We start from the raw sequence: 16,315 nt of genomic DNA on the forward strand, positions 1-16,315 counted from the left end.
CACAGTGGTTAATTCGAACTGGAAGCCCCTGCTTTTCATTGCTCCTCGCAGAAGTCTGCCAACGTGATCACAATGTGTTGCGAGACCAAAGCAGACCAAGTTTACTAGAGACGCAAAACAACGAAACAGCAGCATTTCTCACCAGATCAGAAATGGAACTCTTGGGCAAGCTGCAAACGATGCTCATGGAGTCGCGACAGAAGAAACGCAAGCAACTGTTAATTACTTATTACTTTTAATTTCAATTGTGTTCACTCTGCCATGATAAACGTGTCTTGGAGCATACATAGCATGATATATTCCACATTAGGGCTCACTGCTCACATGAATGCATGTCGGGGCTTGTTTCTGGCGTATCACTGACTAATCAAATAATTATGTTCGCTGTTACAGCTCTATGAACTTAATTTACGCTGCCTGGGTTTTTTTCACCTGTAGTGAAATAAGAATATTTTTCGAAAAATCTCCGGTAATTTTCGCAAAACGAAGGTTGATTTCTTTCCACAGAGACATTTTCCCAACTCGTATAAAAAAAATCACAGTATATCCACGTGGTGAATGATGATGAGTGGGGCGAAGCTCCGGAGAGAATCATCGGTAAACCGTGAATGTTCTGTGTAACGCCCCATCAATCATTATATGAAGAGTGAGAAACACTGTGTGTACATTACAAACATGAAACTTTTATTTTTCCTAATTAGATTATACTTGGCTTGCGTTGTCCCTTCATTATCACGGCTTTATGGTCCGTGAAGTGAAGGGACAGCGGTTCTTGTACGGGTTGCAACTGGAAATTAGAAAATACCAGGTCTATACACGTCCCTCGGATGGTCTTCTCGCCGCAGCCGTGCAGCTTCGGCTTCGCGGGCTCGAACGGCGGAATCTGCTTCGCGGCGTCGACGTGCAGCTTCGGCCTCGCGGGCTCTCACCTCACGATTCTGTTTGCGAGCGCGCGCTGCCGCCGCCTTCCGTGCCCTCCGTTCCGCCACCTTGTCTTCCATCTGGCGACTCCGAGCTAAAGAGAAAGCGTGCCAAGAGGGAGCCTCATGGCGAGTTACTTCTGAAATGTTGTCTTCGGGTGTCGTTGAAAACACGAGACGTAGTAAAGAAGAAAGAACGCCACACAGGTGAACACGCACGAGAGTGTCACTCGTCAACGTCGTCTTCTCCTTCTACTGCATACCAGAACGCGCGCAGTAAAGAAGAAAGAATGCCACACAGGCGAACACGCACGAGAGTCTCACTCGTCAACGTCGTCTTCTTCTTCTACTGCATACCAAAACGCGCGCTTCTCACGAACTAGAGGTGTCTACTACAAACAACCTACAAACGAACGGAGGATAGACAGACCCACGGCATAAGGAGCTTCGCCCCTAAAATTCTCTGCAAAACCAAAAAGACTCGGGACCACTCATGTTCTGTCCTTACCTGAACCCACACTACTACTACTACTACTACTACTACTACTACTACTACTACTACTACTACTACTACTACTACTACTACTACTACCACTACTACATTAGACTGGTGCAGTGCGCAACGAGAAAGTCTGGCGCGTGCACATTTGTCTGCGGCTTCCTGCAGGGGAGCAACGGTTGCGTGCCGAGAGCAAGTGCTGCCGTTCGTCCTTACGATGCTCTTTTTCAAGCTGGCCGCTAAACAGTTCCTCCCTCATTTTTGGAACTTGTCGGTAATCTTGCTCCACAAGGTTTATTTGGGGAGTAGATGTTGGTCTGGAGGACTGAAAGCTACAGTTGCTTTCATTTTGGCCCCTTTTGGCTTCGGATGTAGCATTGAAGCACGCGATAATTGAGTACGACTACCTCGAGGAAGATGGATGAGTTTTAAAATATGGCTACTAAAAGGGGGTTATTATGAAAGCATTAAGAGAGAAACAAAAGGCAGTTCGCCATATCACGCCGATATAGGAATTCTAAACGTAGTTCTTTTCGTGACCCGCCAAGATGGCCTAGCAGGTACGGCCGCTAACCGTCCGGGGCGGCCGTATTTCAATGAAAGCGAAATGCTAGAGTCCCGCGTACATATATTTAGATGGACATTAAAGAAGGATGCCGTATTTCAATGCGTGGGTACTCTATGTATGTCCCTTCGTTTCGTCACGGTGAGTGCAGTGTGTGCGTGTGTGCCAAGGTATAGGGAATAGTGTTTCAGCTCCACTAACGTGAAACCTGTGGAGGGGCGAAGTGTGCGCCGCTGTTTCCCACAGCAAAATCGCTGCTAACGGGCAATGATAGACAGAAGAAAGATTAGACACAGAGACCCGCAGTCCGCTTTTAGTTAACGTGCACGCTGCGAATCTTTATTGTTGGACTACGCACAAGAGAAATGTACCAGCCTCACTACACTGCAGGTAAAGATGCAGTGCCTGTATATGTGGGGTGGCCGGTGAACGGTTGTGCCGCGCGAGCACTCGGTTTTTTCAGTCAAGAAACTCTCTGGCAGACACTGCCTGCGTCGGCGTTATCTCTCGCGGGCGAAGATGCGTTCTCGTTTCTCGCGCGCTGGTAGTTCAACGTTCATCGCAGAAGGAGCGTTTCCCATTGTGAACGTGCGCCGTTCGCTATCACTCGCCACACCGCGAGCGCTGAGGCGGTAGCGCCAGCTCTCGCGCTCCAGCAAATGAACCGTCACGACAGCAGACGACGATGCACGCCGCGACAGGAGACGACGACGACAATGCACGCCGACACGCCGAGACACTAAGGTGCTCCGCCTGTGAAAATGTCGCTTGGTGTAGTTCTAAATCTTGCGCTTAATGCACCTCCACTACGGTGATACTTTAGGAAGTGCGTAGCATCGGAAATTGAGTGGTTCACATGGTAATCGCGCGCTTGCGAAGGTGGTGGCGCCCTCTCTCGCGCGGCCCGGGTATGAGCCCGGTGTTCCAGAAGCCTTTTTCGCGATTTTCGGTGAAATATTGCGATTAGTTCTTGGTTATTTCTGTAGTCTATATTATGTTAGACCTTGCTAGTTTATTTTGCACTGGTTGTGCGCACTGTTGGCGTTGTATTAGGCCTGTATTGACCACTGCGTGACCATGTGGCATAAGACAATTGATGGACGACAAGTCGTGCCCCTAAAGTCTTCTCTGTCTATGTTTTTTTTGTCTTTTTGTCTTTTTATAGCTCGCAGCTGTCGCTTCACAGCCATTTCTTGGGACAACTGCTGCCTTCTTCATTTTTAGTACAGCAGGGGTTAGTAGAGGAATTTGCCCAATTTCTGTGCCTCATACGCGTTGATGATGATGGTTTTCTGGTGACCATGGACATTTTACGGTCGGCTATCACAGATTCGCCGTTAAAAAAGAAACGACTGTGGCAGATGAAGCCGTGGATCTCCAAGAAGACACTTGGTGTTCAGAGTTTATGATGAGCTACTCGAGTTCGATCCGGAGCCTACGCTCCAATCGCACTTTCGTCCCACGTTTCCTGAACTGTCGTATGCCACATGGGGCCGCATATGGCGCCTCAAGTCGCATCGCACGTTAAATTCATCGGGCGTCAAACCAACGCTTAATTCGTTAATTGGGACGCTGGTGCTCGGCGAGGCAGTGATGACTGATATTCAACCATATTCCAGGTATGGATTCTTTTCCTTCAGCAAAACTGCTTTTAAAAGCAATTTAGCGTGGTACATTTTAAATGCGCAAATTACAGTGTTAAAATTGATTAAAACTGATTTTTCTCTTGCATTAGAGTTTGCTTTTGTGACAAGGAAGCTGTATTTTGCAACTACACAAGATAAAAGATAATTTTATGATATTTTTCGTGGTAAAATATTTTTCATCGCACTTTTTCGAACGTTTTCTTTAGAGCTTCATCACTGCGTGAGAAATTACACTGCACGTACGCATTTTCTTCTCTTTATTGATTATATTTTATTTCTTTCTTCAATAAATTAGTCCATCCCCATATTTTTTCCTTACCCCATCGCCCAGTGCATTACAGCCAGCGGAATATCAACATAAATATAAATTTTCTGTCCTAATTTCTTCATATTTTTCTCAAGTTCTCTTGAAATACAGTATGTTTTTTTTTTGAAGAAATCGCCCATGTACTGTAAGAAGCTCAGAAAAACATACCCAGATGAAAGAAAGTCAAACATGTAGGTTGCTGTCTGCGCCTCGATATCGATTTCCGTGCGATTTGCTGCGAGGCACTCAAACACAGTGTCGTTGTCCGAGTCAGATATGGCGACAACGTGCTGAAACTTTTCCATTACCTGCGAAAGCAAGAAATGTTCGCTAAGAAAATGTGTCTCGAGCTATAAGACATCGCAAAACACTTGCTATTTGAAAACCAGAAAATGGGTTACATCAGTGACGTTGCCCTTCTGCTAGAACTATTTAGGCCCCCTAACCACGTGCACAGCCGCCGACAGAGTGCTTGCTGCGCCGCTCCATCCGCGCCGGGCTGACCGTGAAAAAGCGACACCGGCGCCTCGAGATGCGAGAATCGGTGGCAGGTCCACGCATTCGCAGGAGTTTGGAAACCAAACCTTGCCTAGTAACGTTGCCTGGTACCATCTTTCGAACTAGGCGGCAGTCATCGCTGCGCAACTATTGTCGCCACGATTATTGCGGCTGCCACCGTTAAAAGAGCACAGGCACGCGCGGGCTTCATTGATAGTGCGAAAAAAAAAACACTTAAAGGAACTCATGAGCAATGATTCCTGTAATTTCTTTGGGCCGTAACTAGCGTATGGAATGTGTTCCTGTAAAATCGGTTGCTACCTGAGGCCGAGTTTTTTATTTAACTGTTTGTTGTTTGCCCGTATTCTCTCGTTTCAATCTCGCAATAATGCCCACATGTATCGTTTGAGAGCCCGGATAGCGGCGCTTACCTTTCGCTCAAAGTCACTTGAAGTCGCGATAGGGGATTTTGCCTGTGTCGGGTCGACAGGCAAAGATGCTCGCAGAGCATATATACACTGATGGGACGAGCCCACGCTTCCGCGATAGTTCAGTTGGTTGACGTGCAGCGTGGTAGGCCTCAGCATATACGCCATCCTGCATCTTGTATACTATCTAGCATCCTTACACATCTAGATGTCACGTTTGAGATCATCGTCATGCTGTATCGCAAGCATCCTACCAATAAACGAGCCTCATCTTGTTCCTGCAACAACTCGACGAACACGGAAAAAATCTTCAGTTTTGACTTCAGGGCAGCACCGTGACTTGACGAAAACACTTTCCGGTCTGTGATTACACCATTGAATTTGTGGTGTGTGGTAGGTATCTTAGTTCCACTAACAATTATCGGGTACGTTGTCATTTATTTGCGCGTGAATGCAAGCACTGAGCATTTTTAATTTAAAAGTCTAAGGCACGGACGTCGTAGGTGCCTGGCTGGACTACACGTGAAGTGTAGTCGAGCGCACCAGTTGCGTGCTCGGCTACACTGCAGGTTGTATTCGAGCACGCAACTGGCGACGCGTAGTTCTAGACGTGCGTATGTTGACCTCATATGCGCCTACCTTTTTCGTGAGATGTCCAGCTTCAACTCCAATAAACGTGGGGCTTAAAGAGTCGGACATAGAACAACCCCTGTGTTGAATATTATATTGACCCATCCCTCCTTCGCTTGCCGACATATACACGGTACGGCCACTGACGTAACTGACGATCCAGGCATACCCGCCACAGACCCGTTGTCTTCTACAGAGACATTCGCTCTCAGGCACTGGCGAAAAACTCGTAGAAGATAAACCCGATGTCCCTGCCGAAACCCAAACACTGTGCCGCTATCTACAAAGAGCACATTATGTTTTCTCGCTTCCTCAAGGAGGCAATATGCCTAAAATCCGTGCGAACACTTCTCACGCACGACTAAAAGAGAAGAAATCAACATAGAGGAGTACAATGAAAGTTCATGAAATAGCGGCAGCAAACGACCAATTGAAACTTCAGACTTTACAGCGAAATATTTTACTACAACCGGCGACTTCCGCTGCAGAGAAGGCTGTGTAAGATCCAAAAATTGCTTTTTTTCTGAACCGAGATATACCGGACTAGTGCAAACAGAAATAGATTCCGACAGTTTACATATCAGCAGAATTATGCGACTAACCTCGTTATCTGTAACACTTCCCAACCCACACAAGGGGCTCTAACAAAAAATGTGTTCTAGGTAGTGAACAGGACATGTAGTGCTTCCTGTATCAAGATGTAGAAGCACAGCGAACGTGATTACGTCCGCTCCTGGTTCCGATCAGCGTCGGGAAACTGAAATTGCAGCGTCATGTACCTGCATTGTAAAAGGTACTTTGAGGCGCTCATCAAAACACAGGGGCGCGGTGGTGGCGAGAGTTAGAATCACGGTGTCAGTTACGGTATCTACCACTGAAATTGAGGAAGCACAGATACTCACTGGCCCTATTTAAATGAAGGGAGCACACGGGCGGCTAATGAAGTGATGGATCTGTCCAATCTGTCCACTCACCACTGCAGCCGCGTTTCGCAAGCCAGAAAAAACGAACCTTTCGTGAAACGTATAATCAGACATAAGATACATACTGCTCAAAAGGCTCCTCAATCTTGTGCACGAAACACCAGGCGCAAGCGGCAAGCCAGACAATACGACACACGTCGCGGGAAAAACACTCGTACTCCTCAAACAGAAAACCTTAAAGGAGCCTATGCTCCATTCAAAGGGGACTGTCTGGAAAGACATTTAAGGTTTATTAAGGAAACAGAGGAAACTCCAGCCAGTTTTTATTCTAGAATACGCTACATTTCGAAACATGATCCGTTTCTTAGGCGTGAGATGGCCCGAGATGTACAGCGCTTTATACGCCTCCTTGAAGTATGTGCGAGGTTTGCCGAGATTTGTCGTAAGCCTTGGCAGTAGACAGAGGGCACACTCTAAAAAATATTTCACTCTTAAGGGTGTTTTTTATTCGTCGCACGGGCAACACCGTAAACATAGGGTGTTTAAAAACACTTCTAAAAATGTAAGGTGTAAGGATGAATTACACCATACTGCAATGGGCGTTTATGAGCACCCCCATAGTATGTGTGTTAGAAGAACCCCCGTAGTATGGGTGTTAGAACACCCTTGAAAAGGTGGCAGTTACAGGGTGTGATGCAGGTTCTTTTTTCTTTTTACGACAGCTCTTTTACGACGTGAGCGTCGTAGAGCTTCATCAAGGACAAAGCCGTTGCTTTAAACACACACAACTTTTAATTATACACTGAAGGAGAACTTACTGTACATAGGTAAACGCTTAACAAAAAGATCACTGCACACGTTAAACCACTCTAAACAAGAAACAAAATGCGAGTTCAAAAACCTAAACTATAGAGTATAATTCTGACGCGGCTGAGCAGCGGAGCGGGGAAGAGCACGAGGTTGGTCTCACCAACGAGTGGAGGCTTGGCTGGTGGAGTTGACTCGTGTGGCTGGCGTTGGCGAGGGCACGGTGGTCACTGGGCGACGCGCTGAGATGCCTGGAGGAACAGGCCCAGGCTCTGGGTTCACAGCTCGGGCCCGTAGCCCAGCTGCTGCTGCTTGCCTGCCGGAGCCAGAGTCCGCAGGCCTTGGGGTGGAGTTCGCGTACCATGGCTGTGGTGCCCTCGCTCGGGAACGCGACGGCAGGAGGCTCCGGCCGGTTGAAGTCCTGGAGGCTCGGGTCCGAAACCCGACGGCCTGTCTTCAGCGCCCGGTCCGGTGCCTACCATCCGCTTGTCTCGTTCCCTTCGAACTCCCCCTTGGAACTCTTCTTCGACCCAGGCTTTTCCTCGGCCTCGGGTCAACTTGTCCCGTCCCGATTGGCGATGCTCAAGCTTCGTGGTGCCCAACTATTGGCCCCTGGAATCTCCGTGGTGAATTCCTATTGGGCCACTTGTCCTTCAAACCTGTGCCGCGCGCTCTCGTGCTGGACGTTATTTCGACGTCGTCGTCGTCGTCGTCGTCGTCTTTCATGTGGCCACCGTTTTCGCGCGCTATTCTTTTCATGTTGCGCACTTTTGAAAGGCGCACACTTCGAACGCGCACCACACATCACATAGGCCCCTTTTTCGAAAAGTTTTTCTGGTCGAAAAACTGCCGCTCAGTGCGCGCAACACTCACCGACAGACTCTAAGCACCACACCTCTTGTCTACTAACCCGTTTTGGATACAGTCAATGCGCACACAAGGTATACCATTTACGACAAGTAAATATACAATTCAACCAGTGTTGCAATGCGATCGCATAATGCTGCCCGGGTAACAGCAAAGTCTACCAGTTAATAGTCACTGCACTTTACTAGTATAGCCCAAGCCAATGCACTTTTGCACCCTTACACTTCCATTGAACATAAAGTTCCGGTAGCCCCAACTGTTCAATGCAAGGACAAAGAACCATACGAAATTTCCTGATCGCTTTACACTCAAAGAGCTGCCACATAAGCTAGGTACTTCATCTCACATCCGACATCAATATCTGTACATCACATCGCATTCAAAACTCTGATATTTACAAAACATATAAATCCGTTATCCAAAGTCAGGAACCCAAAACAGCGAGCGGTCATTGAACTCGACGCTCACGTTATGGCGTCCCAAACCAGACGTGTGGCATCATTCAGACGCTTAAGAAACAACCATGGTAAAGACGCTGTGAAGCTTGTTCGTTGGAACGCGCGTCTGTACCCCTGCATGCGACCACACGGACGCTCAGTGGAGTTTCTAGCCTCAACGGAACGAAGATGGAAATCCAACTGGCGGCGCCGCCTCCACGCGCACCGCGTCGGAAGTGTTGGAATGAGTCCTTCCGGCAAGCCAACCACTGGCATTCGCCGACAAGTGCCCTGTGCATCCAAGTCAGACGAAATATCTGTCGTACTCAAGGATGTCACGGAAGAGGCATCACCTTTCTCGCTTCTGAAGGAGAACTGGAGTGACAATCTGCCACTAGATTTAACTGATTCTAAGTTAGCTTCACCACTATCCACCTTTTCAGTTTGGTCATCCCGTCCGCTCACATCATCATATACGGACGAACGTACTTGCGACGCTCTACAGTCTGCTTGGAGAAGCGCTTCCGCACTACTGTCCTGGTCAATCGCGGAAATCGCATCTGCCCCAAGCAAAGAAGTCAATATCTCTCTTTTTACGAGCGAGTTGTTCACATGATTTCCGACTCTGCTTGTGGCTCCTGTTACCGCATCTCGCGGTACACAAGAATCGGCGTCCACCACCTTAAACCTTTCTTCACGGCACTCGCCGTAATCACCCAAGCGATCTTTTTGTGCTCCTTCAATGGAGCTGTTGAGAGGCAATCGTACCTCTTCCTCATATGTGCTTGGCCTCTCAGAGGTTCCAAAGCACCTGCCATTCTGAATGGAACTGCCCTGTTCCATACTTGCGAAGCTATCCTCCGCTTCATCAAGCTCTGCAAGAATCCTGCTTCCTTGGCCGCCTACCTCTCTGCCATCCTCTATCTGAGCTCCTGGCTCTAACGAAAGTCTATGGCGAGGTTCAAGGCTAACCTTACAGAAATCCAATTCGCTCCCGCCAAAACCGCTATCGGAGCAAACATCCGCTGCTTGTTCTCGTCTCTGTACCTCAAGTTGCGTCCCTTTAGCCACCGCCACTTCGAGTCGCCACTCAAGTGCTCGCCTCTCCACTTCGAGCTGTTCCATTTTAGCCCTAAGCTCCAATTCGAGCATCTCCTTCTTTGCCGTTCGTTCTGCAGCCCGTTCCTCTCGCTCTCGCGCCATCCGCTCTTCATACCACGCTCTGAACTCCGCGCCCTTGAGACCCATGCGTTCTGCCAATCCTAATATTTCCCAGGTGCTCGTCATGGCTTTAACTATTAAAACCTCAAGTCGAAAAACAAACGGCTTTGTCCTGTCGCTGCGGACGCCAATTTGTGATGCAGGTTCTTTTTTCTTTTTACGACAGCTCTTTTACGACGTGAACGTCGTAGAGCTTCATCAAGGACAAAGCCGTTGGTTTAAACACACACAACTTTTAATTATACACTGAAGGAGAACTTACTGTACATAGGTAAACGCTTAACAAAAAGATCACTGCACACGTTAAACCACTCTAAACAAGAAACAAAATGCGAGTTCAAAAACCTAAACTATAGAGTATAATTCTGACGCGGCTGAGCAGCGGAGCGGGGAAGAGCACGAGGTTGGTCTCACCAACGAGTGGAGGCTTGGCTGGTGGAGTTGACTCGTGTGGCTGGCGTTGGCGAGGGCACGGTGGTCACTGGGCGACGCGCTGAGATGCCTGGAGGAACAGGCCCAGGCTCTGGGTTCACAGCTCGGGCCCGTAGCCCAGCTGCTGCTGCTTGCCTGCCGGAGCCGTAGTCCGCAGGCCTTGGGGTGGAGTTCGCGTACCATGGCTGTGGTGCCCTCGCTCGGGAACGCGACGGCAGGAGGCTCCGGCCGGTTGAAGTCCTGGAGGCTCGGGTCCGAAACCCGACGGCCTGTCTTCAGCGCCCGGTCCGGTGCCTACCATCCGCTTGTCTCGTTCCCTTCGAACTCCCCCTTGGAACTCTTCTTCGACCCAGGCTTTTCCTCGGCCTCGGGCCAACTTGTCCCGTCCCGATTGGCGATGCTCAAGCTTCGTGGTGCCCAACTATTGGCCCCTGGAATCTCCGTGGTGAATTCCTATTGGGCCACTTGTCCTTCAAACCTGTGCCGCGCGCTCTCGTGCTGGACGTTATTTCGACGTCGTCGTCGTCGTCGTCGTCTTTCATGTGGCCACCGTTTTCGCGCGCTATTCTTTTCATGTTGCGCACTTTTGAAAGGCGCACACTTCGAACGCGCACCACACATCACACAGGGAGAAGCCTATATGGACCTTCTTCCCTGTCAGCCCCCTTGAGGCACTACAGACATCAACGTGCATCTGGTCCCTTTAGGCGCACACCAGAATGAATTTCACCCCTGTAGTGGCCCTTCCCGAGAAGGAAAATATTGTTGCCACCACTGCACTTTTTATACCTGCACTCACCAGTTGATAAAATAAGGTGCCGTGGTCTTGAATGGGCTGCATAACATCAGTGCATGTGTTTGGCATGAACTGGAACATACGAGGTACAGTTGGTAGTGGATTTATAAAAAGTTTCAAAATTCGAGCAGTGTCCGCACAATTGTGCCTGTTGTCGACTTTCTTTGCAGGGTAAACACTGCCATCCAACAGCTGAAGCTGATACATGAGCAGCAATGCTCCGCGACCACTTATGCAACATTATAAGGACTCAGAATGTCGTTTTGCTCAGCAAGCCTCCATAATATCTCTTTTCTGGGAAAGCACATGAGTGAATAGAAAACTGTGTACATTGCTGGAATTATGAAATCATTCCCACCTGTATGCGCAAATTAGTATGTTATGTTAGTTTGCGTATAGGGATCCCAAATAATGGTGGTATAAGGACTGGAAGCATGTTTTGTATGCTAATGAGCGAGGCCACGGTTGTTGCTTTCACCAAATCTTTTGCCTTCCGAATCGGCATGGCAGAGAGTGCTGCTTGCAGCCAGTGTGACAGCGAAGAAACGATAGACCACGTTCTTTGTCGCTGCCCTCGCTACAGCTAGCACAGACTGTCGCTAGCTGCTGTGTTGGCCCGCCTTGACGACAGACCCCTGTCGGAACAGTCAGTGCTGAAGTGCCTACCCGAACTGTCTGCACAGCGAAAATCATTTAAGGCCTTACTGAACTTTTTGCGTGCCAGTGGCCTATTGAATAGGCTTTAGTACTCCCGCTCTACAGCTTCCTTTTGTTTATATTTATTTTATCACGCGCCTGCTCTTCTCTCCGCTTTCCTTTCCATCTTTCTTTCCCTTTCCCCCTCCCCTTAGTGTAGGGTAGCAAACCGGATGCTACAATTCTGGTTAACCTCCCTGCCTTTCTCTCGTTTTATTATCTCTCTCTCTCTCTCTCTAATGAGCGAACGGAATATGTTCACAGTTTTAACGCCCGCCTAAGAAAAAACAATTTACGGCAGGCGTTAGCGGTTACTATATCGATGTCTAGATTCCATTTTAGGTTGTTAGTTATCCACAGGCCCAGGTACTTATAATCTGTTACCTCAGATTGAAAAATTGAGGAACGCTTAAGCTTGGCCTTTAAGATTTGAACGCGATAGCGATATCCGGCCCCATCCTCATCGTGCTCTGTTTCGCTTGTTATTATGTTCAGTCGCCCGGTCTCACACACACACACACACACACACACACACACACACACACACACACACACACACACACACACACACACACACACACACACACACACACACACACACACACACACACACACTCGACATACCTATAGTAAAGGTAAAGGTTTCCGCCCTCTTCAACAGCACTTTTAGGACAACAGTGTACCCACTACATGTGTGTAAGAGAATGCGCGCACTAATGTGTATGCCCTTTGTAATGGATGGCATGCTTTAAACCAGCAGCAATTACGCGCGTGATACGTTTTCGAAGTTGCGATGCACCCACTGCGTGTTCGTAAGAGAATATGCTCAGTGATGTGTGGGCCTTTTCTAATGGGTGGCTGGCTTTAGACCACCAACTCGCTATGCAGTTCGCATGGTGTGACGCCCGATGGCAATATACGCTTGTACCCCGTTTTACTGCGATATTACATCTCATACTGTGACACCTGTACGCAGGACGCGTATGTTTGTGAAGCATTAAAGTTAACTTGAGTGCAGTTCCGAGCAATGGAGTGGCCCTGTGGTAGAACGCCTCCTTACCACGCAGACGGCATAGGTTCGATTCTCACTCAGGCCTAAGATTTTTTATTTTTATTTTTATACAAGATGATTTTTCGCTCGCAACCAACGACGCCGACGCCAACACCGGAATTCCTGCGGAACGAGCTCTTTAACGCTATCGCGTTAAAATATTGTGAGTGGAGTTATTGAAAATGAGCTTATTGTTTTTCTTAGCAACGTACATGAAAACAGTTTTCTCAAAATTGACCAACATCTACCAATTTTCGCAGCAGGCAACAACTTTCTGAAATGCATCATTTAGTAATATTTGATCGCAAGGACTATCTATTTCGGAGTATAAGACACAGTCGTCAGCATAAAATTTATTCCTAACAGGTAGATCTCTTGCAAGATCATTTATATAGAGCAAAAAGAAGACAGGCCCAAGAACCGAACCTTGCTAGACACCAGAGTCGATGGAAAGGTTATCAGAGTCGTGATTCTGAAAGGTAACGAATTGTCTGCGCCCAATAAGGTAATCTGAAATCCAAATAATTAGGCTAGGATTTTTAAAAATTATGTCTAATTTATGCAGTAGTTTCTGACGAGAGACTTTATCCAAAGCTTTCGAAGAATCCATCAATATAGCGTTCGCAAAGACACTATATAGCGTTCGCAAAGTCAGTATAGCGTTCGCATCAATAGTTCGCAAAGTCATGCACTGTCTGTAGCCTGTACCAATTGCGCTATTGTCGAACAGCCTTTATGGAATCCATGCTGATTGATTGTTAGAAATGTATTTTATTTGAGTGTGTGTTCCAAGATTTTGCATGTAGTTGAAGTTAATGAAATAGGGCGGTAATTTTTTCATCATCATCATCAGCAGCAGCAGCAGCAGCAGCCTGTCTACGCCCACTGCAGGGCAAAGGCCACGCCCATGTTTTGCCAGTCAACCCGGTCCTGTGCTTTCTACTGCCATGTTATACCTACAAACTTCTTAATCTCATCTACCCACCTAATTTTCTGTCTCCCCCCTCTGGATTCCAAGAGATGGCAAGCGCGTGAGGGGGAGACAGAAAATTAGGTGCGTAGATGAGATTAAGAAGTTTGTAGATAATTTTTATGTGCTGCTTATTCACGGCTTTTTGTGGAGTGGCTGGACCCTGGCGATCCTCCAGTCACCGGGCACCCAGCCAAATTCCAAGGATTTCACAAACAAGACCTTTAAATATCTGGATACCCATTCCGCATAGCATTTCAGAAAACAGTGCGGAATGTCATCTGGGCCAGAGGATTTTCTGATATCAAGATTAAGTAATATATCAAAAATGCCTCCTTCAGTGATCTAAACGTCAGGTATACGAGGCAGGACGACGTCGTAAAATGGTAAAATGCCATTATTTCGAGTAAAGAAAGATTTCGAATGTGCATTGAATAGGTTTGCGATATCTTTGGTTTCATGAAATAATGTACCATTTACGTCAAACACGTACATAACACTCCTCAGACTTATTATGCTCAAACACATCACACTCATCAATGTTATTATGCTTACCATATCTGAGTTAAAAATGACATTTTGTCGCATTGTTGTCACCTATAGATTCCATGTCTCTAATTGCTAATGCTCATTCTTTGTATTTAAATGCCAATGATGATCGCAACTGTCAATTACATGTTTGTAAATGACCCTTATACTAACCTTCATCTAAGGGGCCATGCAGTGTTTGCGATCGACTTGTATTTACTTCATGTCAATAAACTTCAATATTCTGTATATAATGTGACTCCATGCCTGACATGAAGACTTAATAAGACCTTCTTCCAAAGCGGCTTCAAACAGCGGCGTGACTGTGGCAGAACACTTTCCTGCCACGCAGAATACCGCGTTAGTCACGCTATTAGCGACGATGAAGCGTGGTAAGTGGCGAATGCTGCCTGGGTATTACACGAGCAGAGCTGACTGCATATCGACAGCGGAGTGAATAACTGAAAGCGTTGACTGCACCCTAATGAATATTACCTTAAAGCTGTCCGTTGGATCTTGGTGCAGCTTCTGTGGACCCCCTGGTGGGCCTAACTTGGCGACTACAAGGGCAGCCGCCCATAGAAAGATGAACTTTAGAGCAATGCTGCAGCGCATGGCATGCGTCAGCGAAATGCGCATACGTGTCATTCCCTGCGCCCTTACTTCGCAAATATCTGCACTATATAAGATCGGCTAGCCAGCCAGATTAATCCTGAAGAGCGGCGTTCTGTTTTGCTGCTTTCACGTCATGCTTTGATGCCAACAAATCACGCGCTCTGATAATGCACGGCATATTGTTTTTCTCGGCTGTGACATACCAATCAAAGCGGAACGTATGTGTGCTCGTAAAGTATCCTATAAACATTGCGTGTTTGGACGTTTGACAGACAACTACGCGCCGTCAAGGCCCATGCCTTGCAAAGCTACATCGTAATTACGAACTGGCTCTCTTGAAATCCGACGTTCTTCTAAAAAATTGAGTTTCTCTGTTCTGGACTTTAGCAAGATGCTTACGAGCAGTATGACGCAAGCATTCTCGCTTTGTGAAAAGTTTGTTGACTCATCCACCTAAAAATGTTCGTTTTATAGAGACAGTTACCATAAGGGTTAGGAATACTTTCTTAATGCAGCATTGAAAGCACTTTTTTGTCGACTTCAGTATTTTATTTAGTAGCTTTGTGTCGGAAAAATCCGATATTGAATCGTATATACTCCGACGTATCGGATAATCAATGCTACCGATTATGACTAATTTCGCGTCATTCGAAACACCCGACAAAGTATTATGATAAGCTAGCGCCCACTGCGGTGAAGCACCATACCATCAGGCGCACCGAAATATTGGTGACGTTAAGGGGTCCTAAAACACTTTTCCAAGTGATCATAAATGGCTTGATTATATGAGTTCATTACCTCGTGAACCGATTGCCGCAAATTTTCTTAGAGTCTAAGAAGTACGAGCGGAGAAAGAGAGCTCTGTCGCGCGCTTTAAGTGCGTCCTCTCTCCTTTCGTACCAGTGAGCGCAGTGGAAGATACGCAGCGGGGGGGGGGGGGGGGGGGGGCATGACAAGAGGGCAAGAAGCTACGTCCATTTTGTCAGCGCACGTTATAACCTTGAGTACTTTCTTTGCGTTCTTTTTTTTTCTAAGAACGCATGGCTTCCTTTCAGTGTGATAGCTACGCAGCTCACGATGCTCAAATGAGTCAATGGCTGTGGACTTGCGGCTTATGGCACCGTTATTTGGGTTCATGGCACCAGTTGCCGAGGGAAGAGCGAGCGATTCATAGCTGACTTTGAGAATTAATTTTCCAGGCCTCATGCTGCGCTATTATATTTGGCTCGCATGTACTCAGGAGCCTCGACTATCGATCGGCGCTGTTGTGTGACCATGCTGAAAAAGTGTTGCAGGGCTAATTTAAGATCGCGCACTTCGATCCGGGGCCCCGCGTGCGGGAGAGAATGAAAGGACGTGGATACGGCGGTGTCAGCTATCAGCTCACGCACCAGGCACTTTCTCCAGCTGCAATTTCTGCGAGATACCCACCTGCCGAGAAACCAATATACTGTCGAGAGTGCGCCCTTTCAGAAGCAA

At 47.4% G+C, this 16,315-nt stretch overlaps 1 protein-coding gene across 1 annotated transcript in view; it reads right to left on the bottom strand.

Moving 5' to 3' along the window:
* LOC119397865 (uncharacterized) overlaps positions 1 to 14,893 on the bottom strand; it is a 48,328-nt gene extending 33,435 nt beyond the window's left edge. The window contains exons 1-2 of the mRNA XM_037665199.2: positions 14,717 to 14,893; positions 4,106 to 4,245 (exon numbers count right to left, since the gene is read on the bottom strand). Of these exons, the coding sequence (XP_037521127.1) occupies positions 4,106 to 4,245; positions 14,717 to 14,869 (293 nt within the window). The 5' untranslated portion in view covers positions 14,870 to 14,893. The remainder of the gene's footprint in view (positions 1 to 4,105; positions 4,246 to 14,716) is intronic.
* Between the last annotated feature and the right edge of the window lie 1,422 nt (positions 14,894 to 16,315).

This window comes from Rhipicephalus sanguineus, chromosome 6 (genome assembly GCF_013339695.2).
Source record: "Rhipicephalus sanguineus isolate Rsan-2018 chromosome 6, BIME_Rsan_1.4, whole genome shotgun sequence".
In the NCBI taxonomy this organism is placed as follows: domain Eukaryota; kingdom Metazoa; phylum Arthropoda; class Arachnida; order Ixodida; family Ixodidae; genus Rhipicephalus; species Rhipicephalus sanguineus.